The 25,291-nt window shown below is 42.7% G+C and overlaps 1 protein-coding gene across 10 annotated transcripts; it reads right to left on the bottom strand.

Annotated features, from left to right (window-relative positions):
• Positions 1 to 2,836: 2,836 nt before the first annotated feature.
• On the bottom strand, positions 2,837 to 24,542 carry LOC124998950 (ankyrin repeat and SOCS box protein 2-like). 10 transcript variants are annotated; one of them, XM_047573621.1, is made up of 12 exons: positions 18,961 to 19,737; positions 12,935 to 13,009; positions 10,897 to 11,022; positions 10,656 to 10,745; positions 6,858 to 10,080; positions 6,385 to 6,554; positions 6,147 to 6,302; positions 5,650 to 5,895; positions 5,394 to 5,565; positions 4,732 to 5,290; positions 3,824 to 3,977; positions 2,837 to 3,734 (listed from the first exon to the last, which is right to left on the bottom strand). In XM_047573621.1, the coding sequence occupies exons 5-12, from the start codon at positions 6,914 to 6,916 to the stop codon at positions 3,616 to 3,618; spliced, it is 1,635 nt and encodes a 544-aa protein (XP_047429577.1). In that variant the 5' UTR covers positions 6,917 to 10,080; positions 10,656 to 10,745; positions 10,897 to 11,022; positions 12,935 to 13,009; positions 18,961 to 19,737; the 3' UTR covers positions 2,837 to 3,615. The 10 variants fall into 10 exon arrangements, with proteins under 10 accessions (XP_047429577.1, XP_047429574.1, XP_047429573.1 ...); XM_047573618.1 differs by adding an exon at positions 18,186 to 18,255 and having other exon boundaries at positions 10,897 to 15,172; XM_047573617.1 differs by adding an exon at positions 18,186 to 18,369 and having other exon boundaries at positions 10,897 to 15,172.
• Between the last annotated feature and the right edge of the window lie 749 nt (positions 24,543 to 25,291).

Consider the following 25,291-nt stretch of genomic DNA (forward strand, 5'->3'; position numbering starts at 1 on the left):
CAGCCACAGCCCCAGGCCACAGCCCCAGGCCCACCCTCCACCACAGCAAGGTGACGTCCGTCCCTCCATCCATCTATATCACCAGGTCTGTTCATAACTTTTATGGACAGGATTTGTAGGTGCAGCCGGGTGGTGGAGGGGGTCGAGTTCGCCTCCTGGACGTCTGCCTTTAGAGGTGTTTCGGGCATGTCCCACCAGTAGGAGGCCTTGGGGTCACTCCAGGACAGGATGGAGGCTTTATATCTCTATATCTTTATATCTCTTAATGGGAGCAACTGGAGATTCCTTCAGTGGAGCAGGTGGAAGTGGCTGGAGAGAGGGACGTAAACCAAAGACAATGGAATGGAAGAGAATAAACTATCATTATTTTATTGTCTTCAAACTGAATCTGTGGTGGAGTTCATTTCTTCTTTGTGCTGCTGTGTCCTCCACCGTTTGTGTTCTCTTGTTTCCTCCGAGGTTTTCTAACAGAAACAGTTTAAAAGTCACTCACACAAGAAACATCAAATAGGATAATAAATAATAAACTCAATTAATGAAACATATGGAAATTGCTGCTGTATTTATAATTTCATATGATTTAGGTCATAGACCCTAAATAAAGATGGAGGCAGAACTGCTCCTCTAAAGTAAAGCCAAATATGTAGAGTCCCGCCCCCTGGTGGCTATAGGTCATATCCTCCGCCCCCTGGTGGCCGACTGCAGTAACAGTCATGAGACTCTGGCTACAAAGTCACATCATGGCACCGCCCACATCCTCGGGAAAATACTAATGAGAGGAAGTGGAGACATGGCATCCATATTTATATACGGTCTATGGAGACGTGTTTAGTCCATATTTATATACGGTCTATGTAGGAGACGTGTTTAGTCCATATTTATATACGGTCTATGGAGACGTGTTTAGTCCATATTTATATACGGTCTATGTAGGAGACGTGTTTAGTCCATATTTATATACGGTCTATGGAGACGTGTTTAGTCCATATTTATATACGGTCTATGGAGGAGACGTGTTTAGTCCATATTTATATACGGTCTATGGAGACGTGTTTAGTCCATATTTATATACGGTCTATGGAGGAGACGTGTTTAGTCCATATTTATATACAGTCTATGGAGGAGACGTGTTTAGTCCATATTTATATACGGTCTATGGAGGAGACGTGTTTAGTCCATATTTATATACAGTCTATGGAGGAGACGTGTTTAGTCCATATTTATATACGGTCTATGGAGGAGACGTGTTTAGTCCATATTTATATACAGTCTATGGAGGAGACGTGTTAAGTCCATATTTATATACGGTCTATGGAGGAGACGTGTTTAGTCCATATTTATATACAGTCTATGGAGACGTGTTTAGTCCATATTTATATACAGTCTATGGAGGAGACGTGTTTAGTCCATATTTATATACAGTCTATGGAGGAGACGTGTTTAGTCCATATTTATATACAGTCTATGGAGGAGACGTGTTTAGTCCATATTTATATACAGTCTATGGAGGAGACGTGTTTAGTCCATATTTATATACGGTCTATGGAGGAGACGTGTTTAGTCCATATTTATATACGGTCTATGGAGGAGACGTGTTTAGTCCATATTTATATACGGTCTATGGAGGAGACGTGTTTAGTCCATATTTATATACGGTCTATGGAGGAGACGTGTTTAGTCCATATTTATATACGGTCTATGGAGGAGATGTATTAAACACATTTATTGATTTTTGTTCAGAGTAAACACTGATCAGCTGTTGTGTTCTTAAACCAGATCCATTACTGTGGAGACTCACCTGATCGCTGTGAAACACACAATAAAGACGATCAATAACATGATTAGCGATGTGCAGGTGATGGAGATCAACATGGGAGTGGACAGATGTTCAGACGTCACATCTGGACCAGCTGAGGACACTGAGACAGGAGATTTAAAGATGGACCATGATTAGTGAGGACGTCCTCCTACATTAAAACTTCTCCCCAGTGTAATTAAACTCAGATTATCCAACCAGCTGTCAAAGCCCCGCCCACACAGGTGCAGTCAGTAAGCATTCACATCAACCAGCACAATCATATTTACACTGCAGCACTCAATTACCCAAAACACCCCACACACCAAAACAACACAAACAACAACATGATCAGTGACACAATGACATCAACAATCAAGACTTCCCAGCATGCAGTGGGATTGAGGTGAAGTACACCTGAACAAGTGAGAAGAACGGAGATGTATGTTTACCTGTGAACGTCACCTGTCTGGGAGGAGGAGGAGGAGGAGGAGGAGGAGGAGGAGGAGGAGGTAACACAGTGTAAAACTGGCAGCTCGTCTCCATGGCAACGCGTGGACACACTCACCCCCAGGTAGACACCAGGTTCAGGTTTGGGCAATTTCTGCTCTGAGGCTCAGACAGACTTTTTAAAATTAGTTTTTAACGTTTCTGATTTTACCTAGAACCCCCAACAGATCCTGGTCCAGAGAAGTTCTGGTCCGATCCAGTCCAGATCAAACCAGATGCTGCTTCTCCTTCTGAAACTTCAGCGTCTCTGTTGATCTGGTCTGAATCCTGATAAAAGCTGTGAGGAGAGAGAGAGAGAGAGAGAGAGAGAATGTGTGTGTGTGTGTGTGTGTGTGTGTGTGTGTGTGTGTGTGTGTGTGTGTGTGTGTGTGTGTGTGTGTGTGTGGTGCGTTCAGGTGCAGCTTTAAAAATACATTTATCTAACATGAGCTCAGCACCGCTGCATCTAAAGCAAATGTAGTAACGTTATTAGAAGGAGGTGGAGGAGGGAGATGTGGTAGAAGAGGTGGAGATTAATGACAGGACAGAAAACACCAACAGTTTTTTTATTATTATTATTTTATTTGTTCTTTTATTTGTTCCATGACTTGAACATGGTTATGTCCTATTAAATCAACCAATCAGGGGTCTCCACCTGAGTGATGCCACAAAGCAGGAAACTAAACTAACAACATGCAGCAAAATGAGTTTGAATAAAGAGAAGAGACAGGTGGTCAGAGTCAACCTATGGGAGGCCAACAGAAAAGCTGATGGACAAAATCAAATACAGAGGTTTAGATGAGACAATGCATATTAATAACTCATCAACTCGATCCGTCTGAATGTGGTTTATGATCTGAGGTTGTGGAAGGTCGTCATCATATCCTCGTTAATGTGGATTATTGATCTGCTCAGATTAATTATTAGAGACAAGTGGGAACTGCTGCTGATTTAATGACACAGGAAGACATGACATCATCTGTTTCTGCTGCCGTGGCGACAATCAGCTGATTAATGTCTCACAAAGAAACCGTGGCGTCATTGTGAATGTTGATAAATCCTCAGAGTCTGGGTTCACATGCTGCAGTCCTCATCATTTTCATCAGTCATAGAATCAACACACTGAATGTTTCACTGAAGGAGCTTCCTCTTCTCTTTTCTCTTTTAGCGTCGACTGAACAACCATCAGTCGATAATCATTCGACCATCAATGGATCCTGCTGATCTAAACCAAATAAAACTCACACATTCTCCCGGGTGTTTGACTGTCTCTATCACGTAACTGATCAATACGAGGGGACCAGTAGTCATCAGTAGTCATCCTCACACACCTACTGATGTTGGAGGAAGCGAAGGAGACCTCCAGGCAGCAGGAGCCTCTTCAAGCTTCGACGTCCAACCAGCTGCAGAATCCGTAGCCTGCAGAGGTGCAGAAGAGGCCGTGGTGGCGCTGCAACCGAGCCAGACACAACCAGACCATGAGACGGAAACGCACCAGACAAACAGACGTGATCAGCTGATTATCGGACATTCAGTCACCTGCTTTTTCCTTGATGCTGCTCCACTCAGAGTAACTGTCCAGGTGTTCCATCAGCCTGGAGCAGAGAGTCACATGACCAACGTAATCCAATAGGACGGAAATTATTGGCCCCGCCCACCGACAGATACTGGGGACGGAGATCATCTCACAGAACTGTCAATCAAACAATCAATCACAGACCTGTCAATCAATCAATCAATCAATCAATCACATATTTGTCAATCAATCACAGAACTGCCCATCAATCAATCAATCACAGATCTATCAATCAATCAATCAATCAATCAATCACAGAACTGCCCATCAATCAATCAATCGCAGATCTGTCTATCAATCAATCAATCAATCAATCAATCAAAGATCTATCAACCAGTCAATCAATCAACCAATCAATCAATCAATCAATCACAGATCTGTCAATCAATCAATCAAACAATCAATCAATCACAGAACTGCCCATCAATCAATCAATCACAGACCTGTCAATCAATCAATCAATCAATCAATCACATATCTGTCAATCAATCACAGAACTGCCCATCAATCAATCAATCACAGATCTATCAATCAATCAATCAATCAATCAATCAATCACAGAACTGCCCATCAATCAATCAATCGCAGATCTGTCTATCAATCAATCAATCAATCAATCAAAGATCTATCAACCAGTCAATCAATCAACCAATCAATCAATCAATCAATCACAGATCTGTCTATCAATCAATCAATCAATCAATCAATCAAAGATCTATCAATCAATCAATCAATCAATCAACCAATCAATCAATCAATCAATCAATCAATCACAGATCTGTCAGTCAATCAATCACAGACCTGTCAATCAACCAGTGGCAGCTCTAATGAAGTTGTTGAATGTTGAATGAAAATCCGCTCAGTGTCTCACCTGGACGCCCCTCTCTGGGAAGACTTGGTCGGCATCCCTCTCTGCACGGGTGGTTTTGATTGGAGGATGAGGTCGGCTGCCATACACACAGTCAAAGCAGGAGAGGGCGTTGCCTCCGTGGTCCAGCAGGTATTTGAACAGAGGCAGGTACTTCATGGAGAACATGTATACAGCGGGGAAGGTGGTGGGGTGGGTGGGGATGGTGGCGTTGATGTCAGCGCCGTGTTCCACCAGCAGGGTGACGGTCTGGACGCAGCCCATCCTGGCTGCCACCATCAGAGGCTTAAACACGTCCAGGTTGGGATTCGCACCGGCAGCAAGGAGCATGTGAACAGCTTCGATGTTTCCGTTGATGACTGCAAAGTAGAGTGAGGTGCTGCGGCGGTCCTCGTACAGTTTGGACCGGTCATGTGACAGCTGAGCGTTGACGTCGAAGCCAGCTTCAATCAGGACCTCCAAGACATCGTCACGGTTACGTTCAGCGGCCAGATGCAGCGGACTGATACCAGTTCTCCGCACTCTGGCTTGACTGGTGGGTGCGATTAACATGGAGACAATCCTGGAAACAAAAGAACAACAATCAGCCCGGCCTGATCTGGTTGGATGACATGCATCTCTATCTATATCATTTACTGACTTCTACTGACATCTATTGAGCCTACATTTCACTTCCTCTTTGGGCCGCGATGTGGAGTGGTAACAGTCCCGTCTTTCCAGGTTTGTTGGCATCAGCATTCTGAGAAATGAGGAACTCAACAATTTCCTCGTGTCCATTTTTAGCAGCTTCATACAAAGATGTTGCTCCATCAGCTGCTTGACTGTTAATGTCTGCACCTGCAGGAAACACAGTGGAGTTACGTGTTAGCAGTGTGAGTTAGCAGTGACAGCAAATGTGTTCAACTGTACAAATTCATTCACCATGTTTGAGGAGGAAGCGCAGCGTAGCAAGTTGCCCAGTCTGTGCTGCGGTGAAGAGCGGCGCGATGCCGTACTCGTTGGTGAGACTGAGCTTGGCTCCAGCCTTCAGCAGCATTTCGCAGATCTCCACATTGTTTCGAATTACAGCTTCCTGCAGAGCCGTGCAGCCCTGAATACAGCGAGTGTTCACTGCAGCTCCGTGGCTCAGTAGTAACTCCACAATGGCAGCATTGTTCCTCTCACAGGCTACAGAGAAGCAAAACCAGTTTGTTAAAAGACCCTCCACACAAAGTACAGACCTCACCAGTTCTCCTGGATAAAATAATCCACCACAAAAACCAGAGCACGGTTTATCAGGACGTGATGTGGTCACTAGCTATGTAGACAGTCTTTGTGTCTCTGCTCAGCATTGGGTTAGCATTCATACTCCACTGCAAACAACCAACAATCCAATGAAGTGAAGGTAAAGAAACAACATTGTCTCTGGGGTGTGTTACCTTTGTAGAGTGGAGTCTCTTTATCATGGTTTGTCACCTCAATGTCAGCTCCATATTCTAGCAGAACCTCAACACATCGAAACTGCTCTTTGCTGACGGCTATCATCAGCGGCGTCTCCCCGCGCTCTGTCCTCTTGTTGGTCATCCCCGGCTGAGCTATTCAAACAATCAGAGATGAAAAGCCTCTGTCTTCAGGACACCTTGATGTCTCTGTGACTGTGTCTGCATGTGGACCTACCTGACAGCAGCACTCTCAGACATGTGTCCTGGCCGTACCACACTGCCTGGTGAACCGCTAGCCAGCCCGGTTTACTCGGCAGCATCAGGTTCGTCCCTGGACTCATCACCAGTGTTTTGACTTTCCTTATGTCACCTAAACTGATAGCTCTGAACAGAGGCTCCTCCTCCCTGCAAGGAAAACCACAGCCACATCAGCCACATGTGCACATACGTGGACATTCTCACCTGGTTGGACTTGTTCTTCGCTGACTATTCAACCATTCAAATTTAGAAATAGTTTCTAAGTAGTACTTCTGCCTTAAACGTTGCTATCTGAGGCATTTGAAACAACATTTTGTCGTAGTTTGCATGTGTGGTGTGTATTTTACATGACAAACAAAGATCTATCTATCATATTATACTTTGCGTTACAAAGTTCAAATGACACAGGTGGTTCCACATACAGAGATGTCTGATGAAAACCAAACTCACTCATCAGTTTCTGGGCCGATATGAACCAGGCCACCGTCTGCTCTGCGATACGCCATCATCCTCCTCCCTGAACCTGTTATGAACCGACTCACCGTCCCGTCAAATGTCTTCCTGTCACCAAGACAACAACCAGGCAAAGACAAGGTCAGTAGCCAATCAGTAGCTAATCTGTCAAAGGCCTGTGAGTAGAGATGTTGAACAGTTCATGTGTTTGAGCTTTTCACTGACTTGTTTCACGACCTGAAACTGTTGCTGGTGGAAATATTATTTCTTAATTTTTCTGAGCTTGAAAACCTGAAAACGTTCAGTCTCTTCTTTTTACTTGTTTAGATCACAAGCATATTCTGCATAAATAACTGTGGTGAAATAACCACTGATACAACTAGTCAGTTCGACATGTTGGCTCTCCAACCCATTCAACATCTCTAAATACCAAAATGTAGTCAGGTCAACATCACTCATAGGAAATACGAACCTTTTACACACTGAGTCCAAGTCCAAGTTTAAGGGGTCAGAGGTACGAGGACATGACGTCAGACAGAATCACTGTAAACCCGGATAAGCTGATTGTACTTAACCTTTAAGTTACTGACAGTAGAAAAAATTCATCTGTTTAAGTATCGTCAACTTAAATGTACAGAAGTCAGAATTTAACATTACATACACTTAATGGTTTACGTAATCACAAAAGAAAAGTACAGTGGAGTCTACTTAAAAGTACAATAGTCAAAACTTAATATTGTAAGTCAAATACATACTTAATATATTACATTTTAATATATATATGTATTTGGGATAATTACTTCCAATTAAATTATTCTTTTGTCAATGACCACACAATGCATGTACATTTTATTTATTTTATTTAGACACACATCAGAGCAATATATATGTATTAACAATGACACTGTGTGAAACACTAGATGTAGATCCAAAATAACAGAGTTATTGTTTTCATAAAATTATTAAAATGGTCTTAGGGTTAACAGTATATTCTTACTTTTTGCTGCAGATATGACCTTACAGTACCTTTCTATGATGCAGCAAACAGAACCTGTGTATTGAATTAGGAAAGGATTTCCTTCCAAATACAATCACAGCATAGTTTTAATTTCTTTGCTTTGTGAACAATTTTCAAGCATGAACAAAAAACAACAACACTGACAACGTAGCAGCATACTGCAAGTGCAAAAGTAAAAACTGTAGGCTTTGTGTGCCACACACAGAAGCAGGCATTAGGAACAACAACAACAACAACAACAACAAAAAATGCAACTTTCTAAAGTGTGTCTGTAGAATTATTTCAGTAAAACGAACAACACTAGACACGTGCAGTACAAGAAGTATCACATGTTACTAAGCTCATTTTCAATAATTTACTTGTACTTTGGGGTTGAAAAACCTTTCAAACTCAGATGCTGAAGTTGTTTTCATTTAGAAAAACCAAGTCCTGGGAACTTGCACCTTTTCAAGAGTACGTTTCAACGTTTGCACATGCTCACTGCACAGGTCAACAACCACCTGCCTCTTGGCGCGTTTCGTTGGACTTGGACAGGGCTGCAGCGATCGTCATTTAAATTTACGGTTTTAGCATTTAGCTGCTGCTTGGAACATTGATTTGGTGAGTCCATGCTTGACTAAAAGAGGAACTATGCAAGTCTGTGTGCTTTTCCACTGTTTTGCTAACCGTCCTACCGGCCAGTGCATTTGAAATGAAATGAAATCGGCGAGAAAGCAATCAGTAGAGCGATGGATAACATGATCTCTTATGTATATACGATGTACGACGTGTGTCTCGGTGTAGTCTTATCCGTCATAAACAAGAGATTAGTGGTTACAGGGCGCATTTGTGTAGCAGTGCTACCAAGTCTAGAGCTGGGGGGTGGGGTGGGGGTGGTTATTTTCTTAGAACTTCGCTTGGAGATGCAAGGACATACTCGCATCCCACGACTTGTCAAACGTAAAATAAAGTTGCAAAATCCTAAAATATCAGTGAAATTAGGTGCTTGTTGTTATCGCTAATGTACTTGAGGTGAAACCATGCGGGTGGGGGAAGGGAGGCGGTATATGGGTCATGTTCACTTGGTTTCTGCTTTAATATATTGTTTTCAAGTAAAGTACTCTTTGTCTTACAGTGAGGATTTATGGATTTCACTCAGTGTTATATGAAATAGTATGAAGTGTGATCTTAGCATGTTTACCTGGTATTCTCACTGCCCCCATAGTTTATGATGATCGTAGTGTCTAACTATCCAAATACTTCCTGACTACAAATTGTTTTGCTGATTAATGTTTGTTTCTTTGCAGGAGACAACAAAAGATGAGGCCGTAGAAATACATTCTGTGTTAAGATTCACACTAAATCTGCATATTGTTTATGTTTTTATGACAGAGAAGAGAGGTTTGAACTGTTTAAAAGTGAAGTGAAAACATTTTATTGTTCAATTGATACTCAGACCTGTTCAGCGCTTTTACCATGGAGCCTTCTTGTGATGCAGGTGTTAAATGTTTAAAAGAAGTTTGATATGTTGGATAATGTGGCCAGCAAATAATCCATCAAAAATTGTCAGCACTAAATCTGCATACTGTTAATTCCGTGCATGTTTGAAATAAATTGAATGCAGATGACATTCATTTTCACAGTATTTTTTCTTTCAAATTAAGAGATGATAACAAAGTTATTTTAAGTAATGTAGACTCAGAATTGACAAGTTTATTTCAGTACAGTAAAAGTACAATAAATTAGGTATTTTAAGTATAATACAATCATAACAGGCAAGTTAATTCAAGAGCTGTGAACTCAAAAAACCCAAGTCAGTTAAGTATAGTAAACTCATTATAAACAAGTTCCCGCAAGTACTGCACACTTAATAAGTTAGATGTACTTACTTAATCAAGTTTTCTTAACTCAGTTAGTTTAGGAAATGAGTTTGCATATTTTTTGAGTGAAGCCAACTAATTACATCTTACAGTGTGGGAGGTAGCTCACTTCGACCCAGATTTAGCATCACCTGCTGAATGAAGGTGAATGTGTTTTTTAAGCACTTGGGGTACTGCAGGTGGAGTGCGTAGGTAAAGCCAAACAAGGTTCACAATGTCTGAGGGAGGTCGGTGAGTCCTTCATTATAAGGCTGCTCTCTAGGATGATCCCGGCTGCTTGCAGCACTGGTGTCCTCATAGCAGAGGATTCCCACAGGAATGTCCACAGAGTCTCATTAAGATCCTACAGAGCGAGAAACAAGACAAAAGGAGGATATTCAGGTTAACAGCAATTTGACTACAATCAGCTGTTTGGTCTTTTCAGTTTTCATAATTCACAGTGTTTTTATGTTGGATACTGTATGTGTGTAAACAGGCATTAGAGGCAATGTTTGTATGTTCATGTATAGGTGTCTGTTGTGGTGTAGATCCCATGTTTTGACAATAGGTGATGTACTGGACGATGTGATATGTGATAGAGAATAGAGAAAGGGTCAATTACTCTTCAAGTATGTTGCTGACCAGGGAGAAGCACACAGTTTTTTTATTAAAGGCGATATTAGAAATACATTGGAGATGTTTGGATTCATTCTAGTCGACTGGACGTTCCAGCAGCAGCCCCTCAAGTGACTATACAAGCCCTTTGAATTTTAGCATAAAATTAAATGCAGTAATTTATTTCCTCTTGCTAACAGTGAAAGCACATTATCAAGTTAAAATCTTCATAAATGCTAATTATCATAACCCATCATCCCAAATAAACAAAATATAGGAGAATGGAAAAACTGAGTCAAACACCAATCAAAAAACTTTACTCACCAAACTGCTCTTAAAGAACACAAACGCATCATTCCCAAGAATGACTGGAGTCCTCTCAGGACAAGGCATCTAATGGCTGTTGGCTCAGTGCTGCAAAGAGATATAACACAAGAAATATATCTTTATATATATTTGTTCATATAGAGAAGTACCACAAGGAAAGGTGGGACAATTAGTTTTTGTAATATGTATGAACTAATCATCAATATCATTACAAGAAAAAACAGAAGTATCAACCCACCGTTGTCTGTTGTCCCAGGTCAGCTGACCGCTTGCCTGTCCCACCATCAAGACACAAACCATCAAGACCACCGAACAACTCTTCTTTAAAATTTCTACCAACAACCCTGTTTAACTCCAAGTACACCTGAAAAATATGAAATAGAGTTTCTTATAACACTAATAATTCCCTCTGCACATGTTGTCCAATAATGTATGTAACACAAAAAAAGACAATAAATTCAAAGGACACTTTCACAAACCTGGCTTTCAGTGAAAAGCGCTGGCCAGCGTTGGACCATCTGGCTAATGTCAGGCTCATGCTTTACAACCTCCTCCCTTCTAAGGGCAAATGTGATGTCCATGTTTTTTCAAATAAGAGAATCATTTGGGTTTTTATTCTGCATTTCATTGACTATGGTCTCTCAAACAGCTTCAAGCCACACAACACCCGTTCCCTCTGGAAAATCTGGAAGGTCATTGATCCCCCCTTTTCTTGGCTTCTTTATGTTTTTATGAGAAGACTCACCATCAGCATTGTTTTTTCCACGTTTATCGCCGTTAACTGTTACATCAGCCCGTCCCAGCAGGCGCATTTTCGTTCTGTAATTCCTCATTTTGAATTTAAGGCCATTATCCATCCCTGACAGCCAGATGATGAGCCTTGTTCTTTAAGGCAGGGGTGTTCTGTTACCAAGGCTTTTGCAAAAACTTCAAACACCTCTTTCGTTGGGTAACCTTTGTAGCCATAGATTGTGTCCCCAAGCTTCTCAAGAATATCATGCTTCATATCTTTTGTCACTTTCAGGTAAGTGGCATCACGAAGATACATGATATTTCCTTTTGGCGGATTTTGTATTCTACGTCTACAGGAAACTTTGGAATGTCAAATACTTCAGGATAACTCTTTTCGACCCTCAAGAGATGAGGTAAAGAAGATCTCTGTGTCAGGTTGGCTGCTCATGTCACTGCTTATTTCACTTTGTGGCACTGGGATGAGATCAAGGACAGGAATAATTTGGATGATAAGTTTCTCAGGGAGGTCAGAAATGTCTGTAAGGTTACACAGTGCATTGTTGAATTCAGTGTCCTCATACTGTAAAGTGAAGTTGTAATCAGGTTCAACTGTTCCTTAAACCAGTTAATTATTTATGTCCCCCTCACAAAAAATAACTCTCATCATCAGCTTCTGTTTTGTAACCATCTGAGGAAAAAAGAAACATTGACAGTTTTAGCAAATAACAAGTCGCTTGAGGGTTACTATAAGCTTCCCCTGTACTTTGTATCCTGACAGTGGAAAGACATCATTTAAATCAGAGCCGTGAGTGTAGCATAGCTCGTAGGACCCAAAGTGCTCATGGTACCATGCTGTCATTTTTTTTGCAGACAAACAAAATGTCTGGGTTAGCTGCAACAATTGGTACAATGTGACCAAATTCAGGGAGACCTGAACAGGAACCAATACAGAGCATCGCATCTATGTTATACTTGATTCTGTCGATGCAGAACGATGATGCAACAAGCACTGACCCAGTAGTGCTTATGTTTTGAGAGAGTACTAAATGTAACCAGGACCATTGCAACCTTTGCCACATCAACTGCTGGCCTGAAAAATGAGGCACAGTCCAAATAGTAGCTGAGTGCTTTCTGGTGTTTTGTAGGAAGAGTCAGCGCCACCTTTTTTAAAATTCTGGAGCACTCTGACTACTTTTTTGAAGAATTTATGTTTACCCTCAAAGCGCATAGTCCAAACCTCAGCCAAAGGACCAATTTCTTTATCAGGTGAGGGTAATGTTCCACATAGTGATGTTTTGGTAAAATACGCAATCAGGTCTGTCAGACACAGAGACACCGAAACGGGGACAATTCCTTCCAAGACATCATGTAAAATGTCCGGAGGTTAACCCATGACCTCATGGAAGTGTTTCAGACTTTTAGTAAGAGGACAGTGCCCTTTCACCCCAGAGTTTTCACTTTAGCTTGAGTCTTTCATCACCTCTTGCACATGACTGCCATGACAGCCCTTAACCCCGAGATGAAATAAACCAGATAAACCTTACCTGTTGTTGCTGAATGTCAACTCTGGATGCCGTGCAGACTCAAAAATGTGTTTACTGTGAAACTCTCATGGAAACCTGCAATTGAATGGGCCGCAAGGTTATCAGCTGCTACAAACAAAACTGTCTACATCAACACCATGCTATTCTAATGAGACAAGATCATGGATAAGAGGTTGCAGAACTTTCTCATATCCACACTGTTTAATTGTGGACGTGTCGCAGAGTAGAGCAAGCTGAACAGAGTTTAGTGTTGATCTGTATTTAGCAGGTACATTAGCAATAACCCAATACAACGCACACATTTTATGTTCCCAGAGTATTGGCTACTTCAAAATAATCAAGATAAAGTATCAGTGCAACTGTGAACTCATCCACTGAAAGAAGGAAATTTTCCTTAAAGTGCTCTCTATCGTCATATGAACTATACTGATGTGGAACATGCACCATTTCTGACATTGCTTTATCTAAAATGTCAGTTTTGTTTAATGGTTTCTGTGGCTGTGTTGTATGGGGACATATGCAACTGTTTTTGTGCCTTTTTCAACAACGTATTCTATAGGCATCACCAGGGGAAACTTATTCCTCACATAGGCTGCCCTCCTTTTTACCACATCTGGATAATGTTTCTGAAGTACTGCCTTGACATTACTGTACAGTGATGGGATATGAAGAACAGTTTGCATTCTCAATAGCAGAGATACTAGATTGTGTTCAAGCTGTTTTCCTAGACCATGAAGATCACTGCAGGCTTCTTCCATGACCTCTCGCTCTTCTGTGTCAGAAGTGGCCAGTTGCTCTAGCTCACCCTGACTTTCATGGGCTGCTTCATCGAAAGCATCATTGGTTATACTGACAATTATTTCAGATTTAAAATTCTTTCAAGTCTCTATGTGTTTTACTTTTGTGTGCATTGAAAGTTGAGTATACACTGTTCTGAAACAGTCTTTAGAAGGACAATCAACCTTTTGATTTACTTTTAAGTGAGTACACTGTAAAATAAAATAAAAAAAATGGATGTCTGCAATAGATTGTTGCATTTTGAGCCACAACTAAAACTCTCAAGTTTTAGTTTTCTTTATTATCTTTATTTATTATTGAAGAAAACTACTTGAAGTTAAGCCAACACATTATTCTTTGTTGAGAATTTAATTACTTTAAATTCTTTAAACTAACTTTAAACTTTAAATTTTGAGTTTTACAAACAAATATCAGCTTTCCCAACTAATCACTTTTGGTTCAGGTCAGTTACCTTTCAGATGTATCAAAACTAAACATTTTGAGTTATGCATAAAATGCTCAGTTATGGCAACTAAAACTGTTCTGTTATGACAATATTTCTTTTTTTATCAATCAATATTTGAAATTTTGGGTTCTACCGACAAAACGTCCTAACAATGACAGTTGTGTCAATTAATTTCTATACTAGCTCAGTAAAACAAGAGACAAATAGTTCAGTAAAACATGTTTATTTAAAAAATAATGCAGGAGGATGAAACCTCTCTCTTCTAACAGATGCAAGTACACTGCACACAAACAGAAATATGCAGACTGATCCTCACAACATCCTGGTTTGAGCAAACATGAAACAGTCCAAACTACAGCACAGTTCAAAGCACTGAAACTACAATCGTGAACTCCGTAACACTATGTTAAACATTACTTATAAATGGTAGTTTAAGTGAACTTGCCTCAATAATTGCTTTTTTCAAATGTTAATATTTTTAATGGAGTGAACAACAAATACAAAAGGTATTTGCAGTTACTACAAGTTACTCTGCACACGCTGTGAGGAAGAGGAGGAAAGTTCCATGAAGATGTGCTGCACTGTTTCAAACGTATACCTCATGTGTACCTTAGTGCGCCTCCCAGCGAGAAGGTCCGGGTTCGAGTCCAGCTCGGGCCTTTCTGGGTGGACTTTGCATGTTCTCCCTGCATCCGTGTGAGTTTTCTCCAGGTTCTCCGGTTTCCTCCCACCTCCAAAGACCTGTCGTTAGGCTGATTGGTGACTCAGTGTGGATGGTTGTTTGTCTCTGTGTTTGCCCTGAGACAGACTGGACACCTGTCCAGGGTGGACTCCGCCTCTCGCCCGATGTCAGCTTGGAAGCAAAGACAGTGGGAAGGTCTTTGAGCACATTATCCTTCTCCAACACCACTGGAATGTTGTTGACACCATCATCCACAGACAAGGTGAGCGCTCCATCTGGATCCCTTTGTCTGCCTGTCTTCTGCATCAGTGTCCTGTTGAAAGCAGAAATTCAACCAAATTCAATATAAAAACTGTAAAGAAAATACTTAACACTCTATGTCAGGGTGTAATTTTGAATTTGTGAATGTGTATTATTCGTTTTGTGTGCATACAAGTCCATTCCTGCTGGAAGTGATGTAAATCGTATTGAGACAATTTGTATTGTTATTGGTGCTATATACAGTAAATAAAACTGAACTGTATTGAAATCGACCCCTGGAGCAACTTTATCCACAGCTTACAGTAAAAGACAGTCTTTTCTTTCGGCCTGAGTAAACCTGTATGATTCTGATTGCTCTTCATTTGTAGATTTGCTGTAGTTGTAACACTGTGTTAAAGAGAAACTATGCAGTATAAGACAAAGGCCTCTTTCTAGTGTTAATCTATTTTCATGCACCATGCACCAGACAGCATCAACATATATACTCTGATTTCTCCAGGCTTGTGACCGGAACAAGCGGGACCTGAACCTTAAACCTTCATATTACAATGCTGCAACTCTCCAAACAGAGAAGAGAACGGAGAGCGCAGTAACGCGCAGTATTTGTCGGCTTTAATTCATTAAAACGTTAATGCATTAATAAACCTAACTCTTTGGCAGCGCTAGTAAAAAGCTGAACCACGAGAAAGTTACAAAGTGTCAGAGCGCCACAGTAACCACAGTAACACACACACGGTAACCATAGTAACACACACACGGTAACCATAGTAACACACACACAGTAACCATAGTGAGGTCAGTTGTGGACCTTTTCTGGAGAAAACCAGCAGAAAAATAACTAGAAAATTCCTTCTGGGAAATTCTGAAAGGGCCACAGGGGGCTACTGCCGGGGCCACCATCTCTGTCAACATGGGAGTTAGCACACTTAGCATACATTTACCACAGTTAGCGCAGTTAACCCACATTTAGCACAGTTAACTCACATTTAGAATAGTTAGAACACTTAGCCCACATTTAGCACAGTTAGCTTACAGTTAGCACAGTTAACCCACATTTAGCACTCACATTTAGCATAGTTAGAACACTTATCCCACATTTAGCACAGTTAGCCTACGGTTAGCACAGTTATCCCACATTAAGCACAGTTAGCTTATGGTTAGCACAGTTATCCCACATTAAGCACAGTTAGCTTACGGTTAGCACAGTTATCCCACATTAAACACAGTTAGCTCACGGTTAGCACAGTTATCCCACATTAAGCACAGTTAGCTTACGGTTAGCTTTTTACAGTTAGCTTGAGAGAGTAATTCACACATGTGTGTGTATAACTGTAATAACAAAGGTACCTGTGTGTGTTGTTGTAACATAAATGTGTGGGACACAGGGATCAGCTGTAATAGCAGCAGACACATCTGAGTCCCTGATTAATGAACTGGATTTCCCCCCTTTTCGCTGGTCCCCCAAATGCTTCTCACTGTGATAAAACGGTAGCTCCTATCAGAAACCCAAGCAGACCGTGGGCGTCGTAAGACCTTCCTGAAGACTTTGATATGTTTTTTGTTGTTATTTTGGACACATGTGCGAGTTAAAAACAGGGCTCCATTCTGCTTCTCTCAGAAAATATTTGCGTTAACAGTCAATGGAGAGGAAACAGGGACTTGACCGCAAACAGAGGCTCTCAGTTTAAATTCTTTACGTCTCACTGCTTCGATGAGCACGTTGTGAGAGACACAACACTTTTGTCTACAACTGTGGGAAAATCTTGTGTCTAGTTTGTAAATTGTGGCCGGGACGAGCGTGGAAAGAGAAAAGTTTCAAGCAATACACACTCATTATAAAGTCAGAATTTCTACAGAAATTTTCATGGTCATGTGACAGTGATTGACCAAAAACTATAAGACTTATCAAAACTAGGATTAATACACCAATGCACAAGGCTTGAGTCTACATTTAAGTTGTCTACTGTAAGTTTAAATGATTCCATTCAATTCAATTTAATTTATAAAGTGCATTTCATGCACAAGGCAGATTCAATGTGCTTTACAAGAGGTAAACACAGTTACAACACAAACAGTTACATAAAAATCAGTTTGGAATCAATTAAAATGTACAAGTGCAAGTAAACAATCATATGTTTGTCATTTTCACCACATACACACTTAAACTCATACATGCGCACATGCACACACACACACAGCTCAGCAGAACGCTGTTGAAAAAGGATTTTTAGAGTTTTTAATCTGTTTTTAAAGATGGCTCCTGATGTAAATGTGTAACTGTGTCAGGCAAAGTGTTCCATGTTTGTGGGGCATTTACACTAAAAGCTGCCTCCGCTTCTTTGGATCTGGTGCGAGGGATGAGTAAATGTGTAAGTGATGAGCATATCTGTGATGTACTGAGGTAAAAGACCATGTAGTGCTTTATAAACCAGGAGCAGTATTTTGAGACTGATTCTTGTTCTAACAGGTAACCAGTGCAAAGATTTAAGAACAGGTGTGATGATATTTTTTGGTTCTGGTCAGAATACGTGCAGCTGCTTTTTGAATTAGTTGTAACCTCTGGAGTCCAGTGAATAAACCTTTACAGTAATCTAATCTACTTGTTATAAACGCATGGATTCATTTATCCGAGTCTGATTTTGACAGAAAGACCGTCAGTTTGGAGATATTTTAGAGATGATTAAAAAGATGATCTTGTAATGTGATTGATGTGACTTCTGAAATTTAGATTGCTGTCGATAATTACGCCCAGATTCTAGGTGAAAGTATGCTAACCCTAACCCTGAGCAGTAGACCTTTGATTATACGATGAAAAATAATAATAAGAAGAAAGGCGCGGTACAACAATAGGGCCTCGAGCGTTGCCCCGTGGTCCTAATAAATGACATCTGAATTTCTCTCTCTCTCTCTCTCTCTCACACACACTTTCCTGTCCAATAAAACTGTGCATCATAGATCATAGATATATATATATATCATATCAAATACGGAAACAAACTTAGTACAAGCTGCATGTAATAACTGTGAAGCCTGACTTTTAATAACATACTGAGCAAAATACTGACCTCGAGAGTAAAAAGTGTCCACGACGAAGAGACGGCGGCAGCATACGGAAGCAGTGTCGTTATGAAATCCCTGCAGATAAGCATTGGAGATCCAGTCCTTCACACTTAACCAACAAACAGGACTGGTCCTGACCTCAAATTCGCTAACTCAAGTTATTAAGTTGGACCAACTTTAGCCAACAAACTTGAAAAAGATAGAAATAAATATTTTTATTAGTTTACAACACAATTAAATGATTTTTGTTGAGTTTGCTGAAAAGATGTGGTAAGGCCAACAAATTTAAGTTTTCATTTTTACAGTGTACTCCGCAGATGAACAAAGGTTCAGTTTCAGTGCAGGGTTCAAGACATTCACATGACAAACAGCGAAACTTCATTTGAGAGTCTTTGTGGTTGACGGCAGAATAAATGGAGTGCATTGAGAGACTTGAATGTGCACATACGTTCTTGGTGCCTATGATGTTTAAAAAGCTGTGCTCTCTTCTCACAGATGGCAGGGCAGTACTTGCATTTCCAAAGCATTTTAATATGGCTTTAAACAAAAATAGTAGGGCAAATGAGGCTAATGTTAAAAGTGGACAAAAGTGAATTTTTTTTCAAAACTACATCGAGTAATTTGAATTTTACACGTAGAAAACACACAAGTACAATTGCAATTGTCCAACGCTCAAAATTGACCTAAGTCATCCTCAAATTTACACACATTCAAATATACACATTTCAAACTAGAACTGTTCCAGCAGTTTCTAATCCTTGAAAAGAGAAAACAACTCACCTCATTCAGGCAGAAATGATATCCTCTTTACAGCAGCCAAATGTCCTTTAAAAGCGTCCAAATTTGCTAAAAACAGAAGAATGCAGTCGTATTGTCCCCAAGGAGCAAAGTGCAAAGACCTTTTTCTGAAGCCGTCAGCAACAAGCACAGACTTCAGTCACAACAGGGCGACACTGTGGCCTGAGCTAGAACTGGTTAAACGTGAAAACATGACAGTGACTGTCTCATATACTCTTCATATACTCAGAATGTTTAATGCAATAAAACGGATCTTTAAAGTGGTATTTACTCAAAGTGTTTGCATAGACTGAACTTTCCGGTTAAGAACCTGAAGGACTTGGACCTGGTGCTGAACCCTCTGAGGTTCTGGTTCTGGTTCTGGTACTGAAGTTGTTTGTTGAATGTAGTTTATCTACATCAGGACATGATTTTTTAGTTTTTTCCACCAGTCATTTCACCCTAACAGACCATTTTCGTTTGACCTCTTCTAAACACTCTGCACTACACTGCTGGTTTTAAAGACTTGGAGCTTATGGTCTGGAGAACAAACCAAACCCATGGAACTGTACAATCGCTCAAAGTCAGGACTGAACAGGAAGAGGAAAACAAAACGTGAGTTACATACAGATCAGGAGGCTTCTCACTCGGAGGGTTTGGAGAACTGTAGTGTGCAGTGACCTGGCCAGGTGCATTGTGGGAGCTGCAGCTGGCTTGGTTAGTGTTTGCGACTGATGGCGTCTGTTTGTTGTCAGGGCGATGAAGAGGCTGAACAGCGGCGGCGTCACTGGTGGAGCTGGTGGAGCTGCAGTGGGCTTCAGTCAGACTGCGCTCTATGGCGAGCTGCAGCAGCTCGTCGTCACTCAGATTACTGTAGAGAGAATAATCCTCGAAGGCCGGAGCTGCTGAGCCCGGCCGGGAAATGCTCGGTGCTGCCATGATGCTGAAGACACGGACAGAAAGACACACAAACTTTACTTTTATGGCCATACAACATCTGTGAGGTCATCCTGAAATATCTAACACATGTGTTGTCATCGTCCCGGGTTCCAAGCGAACGCTGGACCTTTCATGGTGGTGGCACCAGGGACAAACCACGTCAACACCAATGTCCTCCTGAGACAACATCACTGATGATGACTGAGACTGAATCTGAATAGAAAAGAAGAATAGAACTGGCCTTGACCGTTAGGGGTCTAGACCTGTAGAATGAGGGGACGTCCCCCAGTCTAGACCTGTAGAATGAGGGGACGTCCCCCAGTCTAGACCTGTAGAATGAGGGGACGTCCCCCAGTCTAGACCTGTAGAATGAGGGGACGTCCCCCAGTCTAGACCTGTAGAATGAGGGGACGTCCCCCAGTCTAGACCTGTAGAATGAGGGGACGTCCCCCAGTCTAGACCTGTAGAATGAGGGGACGTCCCCAGTCTAGACCTGTAGAATGAGGGACGTCCCCCAGTCTAGACCTGTAGAATGAGGGACGTCCCCCAGCAGTCTAGACCTGTAGAATGAGGGACATCCCCAGTCTAGACCTATAGAATGAGGGGACGTCCCCCAGTCTACACCTATAGAATGAGGGGACGTCCCCCAGTCTAGACCTATAGAATGAGGGGACGTCCCCCAGTCTAGACCTGTAGAATGAGGGGACGTCCCCCAGTCTAGACCTATAGAATGAGGGGACGTCCCCCAGCAGTCTAGACCTATAGAATGAGGGGACGTCCCCAGCAGTCTAGACCTGTAGAATGAGGGGACATCCCCCAGTCTAGACCTATAGAATGAGGGGACGTCCCCCAGTCTAGACCTGTAGAATGAGGGGACGTCCCCCAGTCTAGACCTGTAGAATGATGGGACGTCCTCCAGTCTAGACCTGTAGAATGATGGGACGTCCCCCAGTCTAGACCTGTAGAATGATGGGACGTCCCCCAGTCTACACCTATAGAATGAGGGGACGTCCCCCAGTCTAGACCTGTAGAATGAGGGGACGTCCCCCAGTCTAGACCTGTAGAATGATGGGACGTCCCCCAGTCTAGACCTGTAGAATGATGGGACGTCCCCCAGTCTACACCTATAGAATGAGGGGACGTCCCCCAGACTAGACCTATAGAATGAGGGGACGTCCCCTCATTCTATAGGTCTAGTCTGGGGGACGTCCCCTCATTCTGTAGGTCTAGACCTATAGAATGAGGGGACGTCCCCCAGACTAGACCTATAGAATGATGGGACGTCCCCCAGTCTAGACCTACAGAATGAGGGGACGTCCCCCAGACTAGACCTGTAGAATGATGGGACGTCCCCCAGTCTAGACCTATAGAATGAGGGGACGTCCCCCAGACTAGACCTGTAGAATGATGGGAAGCTATAGGTCTAGACCTATAGAATGAGGGGACGTCCCCCAGTCTAGACCTATAGAATGAGGGGACGTCCCCCAGACTAGACCTGTAGAATGAGTGGACGTCCCCCAGTCTAGACCTATAGAATGAGGGGACGTCCCCCAGTCTAGACCTGTAGAATGAGGGGACGTCCCCCAGCAGTCTAGACCTATAGAATGAGGGGACGTCCCCCAGCAGTCTAGACCTGTAGAATGAGGGGACATCCCCCAGTCTAGACCTATAGAATGAGGGGACGTCCCCCAGTCTAGACCTATAGAATGAGGGGACGTCCCCCAGTCTAGACCTATAGAATGAGGGGACGTCCCCCAGTCTACACCTATAGAATGAGGGGACGTCCCCCAGTCTAGACCTATAGAATGAGGGGATGTCCTCCAGTCTAGACCTGTAGAATGATGGGACGTCCCCCAGTCTAGACCTGTAGAATGATGGGACGTCCCCCAGTCTACACCTATAGAATGAGGGGACGTCCCCCAGTCTAGACCTGTAGAATGAGGGGACTTCCCCCAGTCTAGACCTGTAGAATGATGGGACGTCCCCCAGTCTACACCTATAGAATGAGGGGACGTCCCCAGACTAGACCTGTAGAATGATGGGAAGCTATAGGTCTAGACCTATAGAATGAGGGGACGTCCCCCAGTCTAGACCTACAGAATGATGGGACGTCCCCCAGCAGTCTAGACCTATAGAATGATGGGACGTCCCCCAGACTAGACCTATAGAATGATGGGACGTCCCCCAGTCTAGACCTATAGAATGAGGGGACGTCCCCCAGACTAGACCTGTAGAATGATGGGAAGCTATAGGTCTAGACCTATAGAATGAGGGGACGTCCCCCAGTCTAGACCTACAGAATGATGGGACGTCCCCCAGCAGTCTAGACCCATAGAATGATGGGACGTCCCCCAGACTAGACCTATAGAATGATGGGACGTCCCCCAGACTAGACCTATAGAATGATGGGACGTCCCCCAGACTAGACCTATAGAATGATGGGACGTCCCCCAGTCTAGACCTATAGAATGAGGGGACGTCCCCCAGACTAGACCTGTAGAATGATGGGAAGCTATAGGTCTAGACTGGGGGACGTCCCATCATTCTAGAGCATCATCACCTGATCAGATTTCAGTAGAACTGGAGCCAAACAAAGTCCATCCAGAGACACTAGATGATCAGAGAGTGAAGCGCTGAGGATTTAGAGACAAAGACAAGGACGTCTGTTTGAGTCTGGACGGAGACAGTACCAGCTCATCCTTTATGTCTTCAAGGGGTTTAACCAGCTAATAGATAGATATAGCTGGGTGTCATCTGCCAGATGGATGTTGACATGTCCTGAGTATTGGTTCTAGTACAGAACCCTGAGGAACTCTATGAATAACTTTAGTATCAGGAGAAGATGGATTCAAACCAGTCTAATAGGTTCCTTTAATTAATCTTGATCACACTTTTAAGTCTTTATAGTAAAATATTGTGATGAATAGAGTCAAATGCAGCACTAAGATCTGAAGGGACAAGGACAGAGACAAGTCCACCGTCTGAAGCCATGAGGAGATCGTTGGTATCTTTAACCAACTCTAAAACCTGAAACTTTTCAAACAAACCAGTCATTTATAAAGGGTGACACAACCGATCAGCAACAACCTTTCGTAGAGTTTTAGAAACAAAACAGAGACTATAACGTTCACAAAGTGCTCACCTGTCTTATAAATGAGACTTTCCATCTGAGTGTTTCATCCGAGTGGTTTGCTGTGTTGGTCTGTCTGTAATGGCATCTGCACATGACACTGTGTGTCTATCCGTGGTGGTGGGGTTACTCCCGGGTGTTTTATTTTAAGACCTGCTGACTCTAATTTTATAGGTGCAATTACATGAACCTGCAGCACAACAGCTGAGTTACCTGAATCCTGTTATTCTCAGACTCGGAAACGCACAAAACGAGCTGCTTCTTAACTGGATTCAAACCTTATTAATCTCAAGTCTTCCAGGCTTAATCCCGCTCATTTCTGTCATGTTAACTCTTATGTTCGATAAGTCCATCAGTAGCTTGTCTGATATTAAACGTAGATGCTTTGAGCATTGAGCTTTGGTTTTAGTGTTAAAATGATTATAAAGTTTAGTTTGTTTTGATGGTAAGGTCAGGAGCTTGAGTAGGCATTATTATTGGATGTCCCCACAAAGATAGTCATACCAACATGTGTTTGTCTGTGTGTGCATGTTATTTTTAGGAACAGCTGCTGTAAGTCAGCTTTGACTTGAAGTGACCTTCAAGTCAAAGCTGACTTGCAGTAACATGAAGTTTCAATGTTGATCTGAAACAACCTGCAGATACATCAGTGTAACCAGATTAACACCTTCAATCATATAAAACACAGTATCAACGCGGTTTAAAGACAGAAACGATTAATGAACATTGTTACCTCTGCTGTTGTGAAATGACCTGGTTAGAGTTAGGTTGGGTTTCAACCCTCAAACTGAACCAGGGACTGAAGTTTAACCTGAATCAGGACCAATGAACACATATTCAGTCCTACCTGTGACTACCAGGACCACCAATCAGAGTTCTGACTTACTGTAGTTTCATGAGCAGCACAGTCGGCCAGGTCTGATACTGGACCTCTGAAGACTGGCTGAAGATCAGCTAAAAGTGACTGACTTTGTGTCCCAGTCTAGTTTTAGGAGAGTTTAAATAAGTGCTTTATAGACAGGTGTGTTCATAGTCAGGTGTTTTACTAAAAAGAGTCCAGCATGAGCTGAGGTAGAGCCTGAGGCAGGTAAGGATATATTGCACGAGGAAAGTGGAGAGGAAGCTGGTGGTCTGAGCCGCTCCAGAGGATCCTCAGTGTGAGTCTACAAACTGGTCCCGGTCCTGTGGTTCCCAAGATTGGGCATCAATGATGAGTTATCAATGACTACAGACCGTAGGCCTTTACGTTCACAGCATGAAGACACTGGAGAGGCTGTTTCTCGCCTCCTAAGACCACAGGAGGTACATGGACCCTGTGCAGTTCACATACCAGGAACATGGAGTGGGTGATGTGGTCCTGCACCGGGTTCACTCACATTTGGATGTAGTGGGTCAGCCACCACTGGATACAGGTGTTTTACAGCCAGTTGTGTTCATACAGGTGCTCCGGTTACATCAGACCAAATCTCTAAAACTTTGTGAATGAGCCGTTTCCATGGGAACCGGTTTGGTTGCTGCACTGCGGCCATGAGCCCCCATCCTGGTCCTAGTCCGGCATCAGCCTTCTTGGGTTCTGGAGTCGCCTTCAAGCGTTTTGATGAAACGAAGATTGAGACTTAGCGGTAAAGAAAGGAGTCGGTTTGTTGGTGAGTGTGGGCCGAGCTGAGTGGGATTCTCTTCTATAACGTGGACCCGGTTATACATGAACACAGACGCATTTCAGCGCTGACACTTTAACGCAGCTCTACGTGACGTTCCCACCGGCTGGAGCCGTGAGAAGGCGGAGAAGGTCTGGGATTCATCGGTGGGTCCAGGTCCCGTGTCTTCTGGTTAAGACTCGATGTCTGAGCTGTGAGGACCGTCTGCGCCTTGGAAAGCGTCCGGGTGATGCGTCGCTGACAGCGGCAGCTCGAGGCTCCACTGTCCGCTCTCACTAACGGACCGGGATGTCAGCGATACTCCCCGAAAAACAGGAGATTTTATCAAAATAATCGCAGGTTGGAGGAGACTGTGTGAACCGAAAGGGCGCCTTGCCCGTGGTGACTTGTAGTTTATTATGTTTGGCGACTGTGGTAGTTAGCTCCGACTGCAAATGACCAAATGGTTGTTAAATTGCAATTATTTTGAACGGAGTCTGGCGTGACGTTCCTGCGGATAGATCGAACAGGGATCTCCTTGGAAACGCCCCCTCTCCCCACCCCCCACCCCCCCTCCAGGGATGTTGGTGCTGAGCATCTCTGCCTCCTCTTCTCTATCGACCAGGAG

Source organism: Mugil cephalus, chromosome 21, assembly GCF_022458985.1.
Source record: "Mugil cephalus isolate CIBA_MC_2020 chromosome 21, CIBA_Mcephalus_1.1, whole genome shotgun sequence".
Classification (NCBI taxonomy): Eukaryota; Metazoa; Chordata; class Actinopteri; order Mugiliformes; family Mugilidae; genus Mugil; species Mugil cephalus.

Excerpts from the sequence above, each read along its gene's own strand:
- LOC124998950 (XM_047573613.1), bottom strand. Across the intron at positions 6,969-19,585 it reads AGTGAGAAGCCTCCTGATCT|GAAGACATTTGACGGGACGG; the intron begins GTATGTAACTCA and ends TCTTGGTGACAG. Across the intron at positions 3,735-3,823 it reads CAGCATCAAGGAAAAAGCAG|CGCCACCACGGCCTCTTCTG; the intron begins GTGACTGAATGT and ends GCTCGGTTGCAG.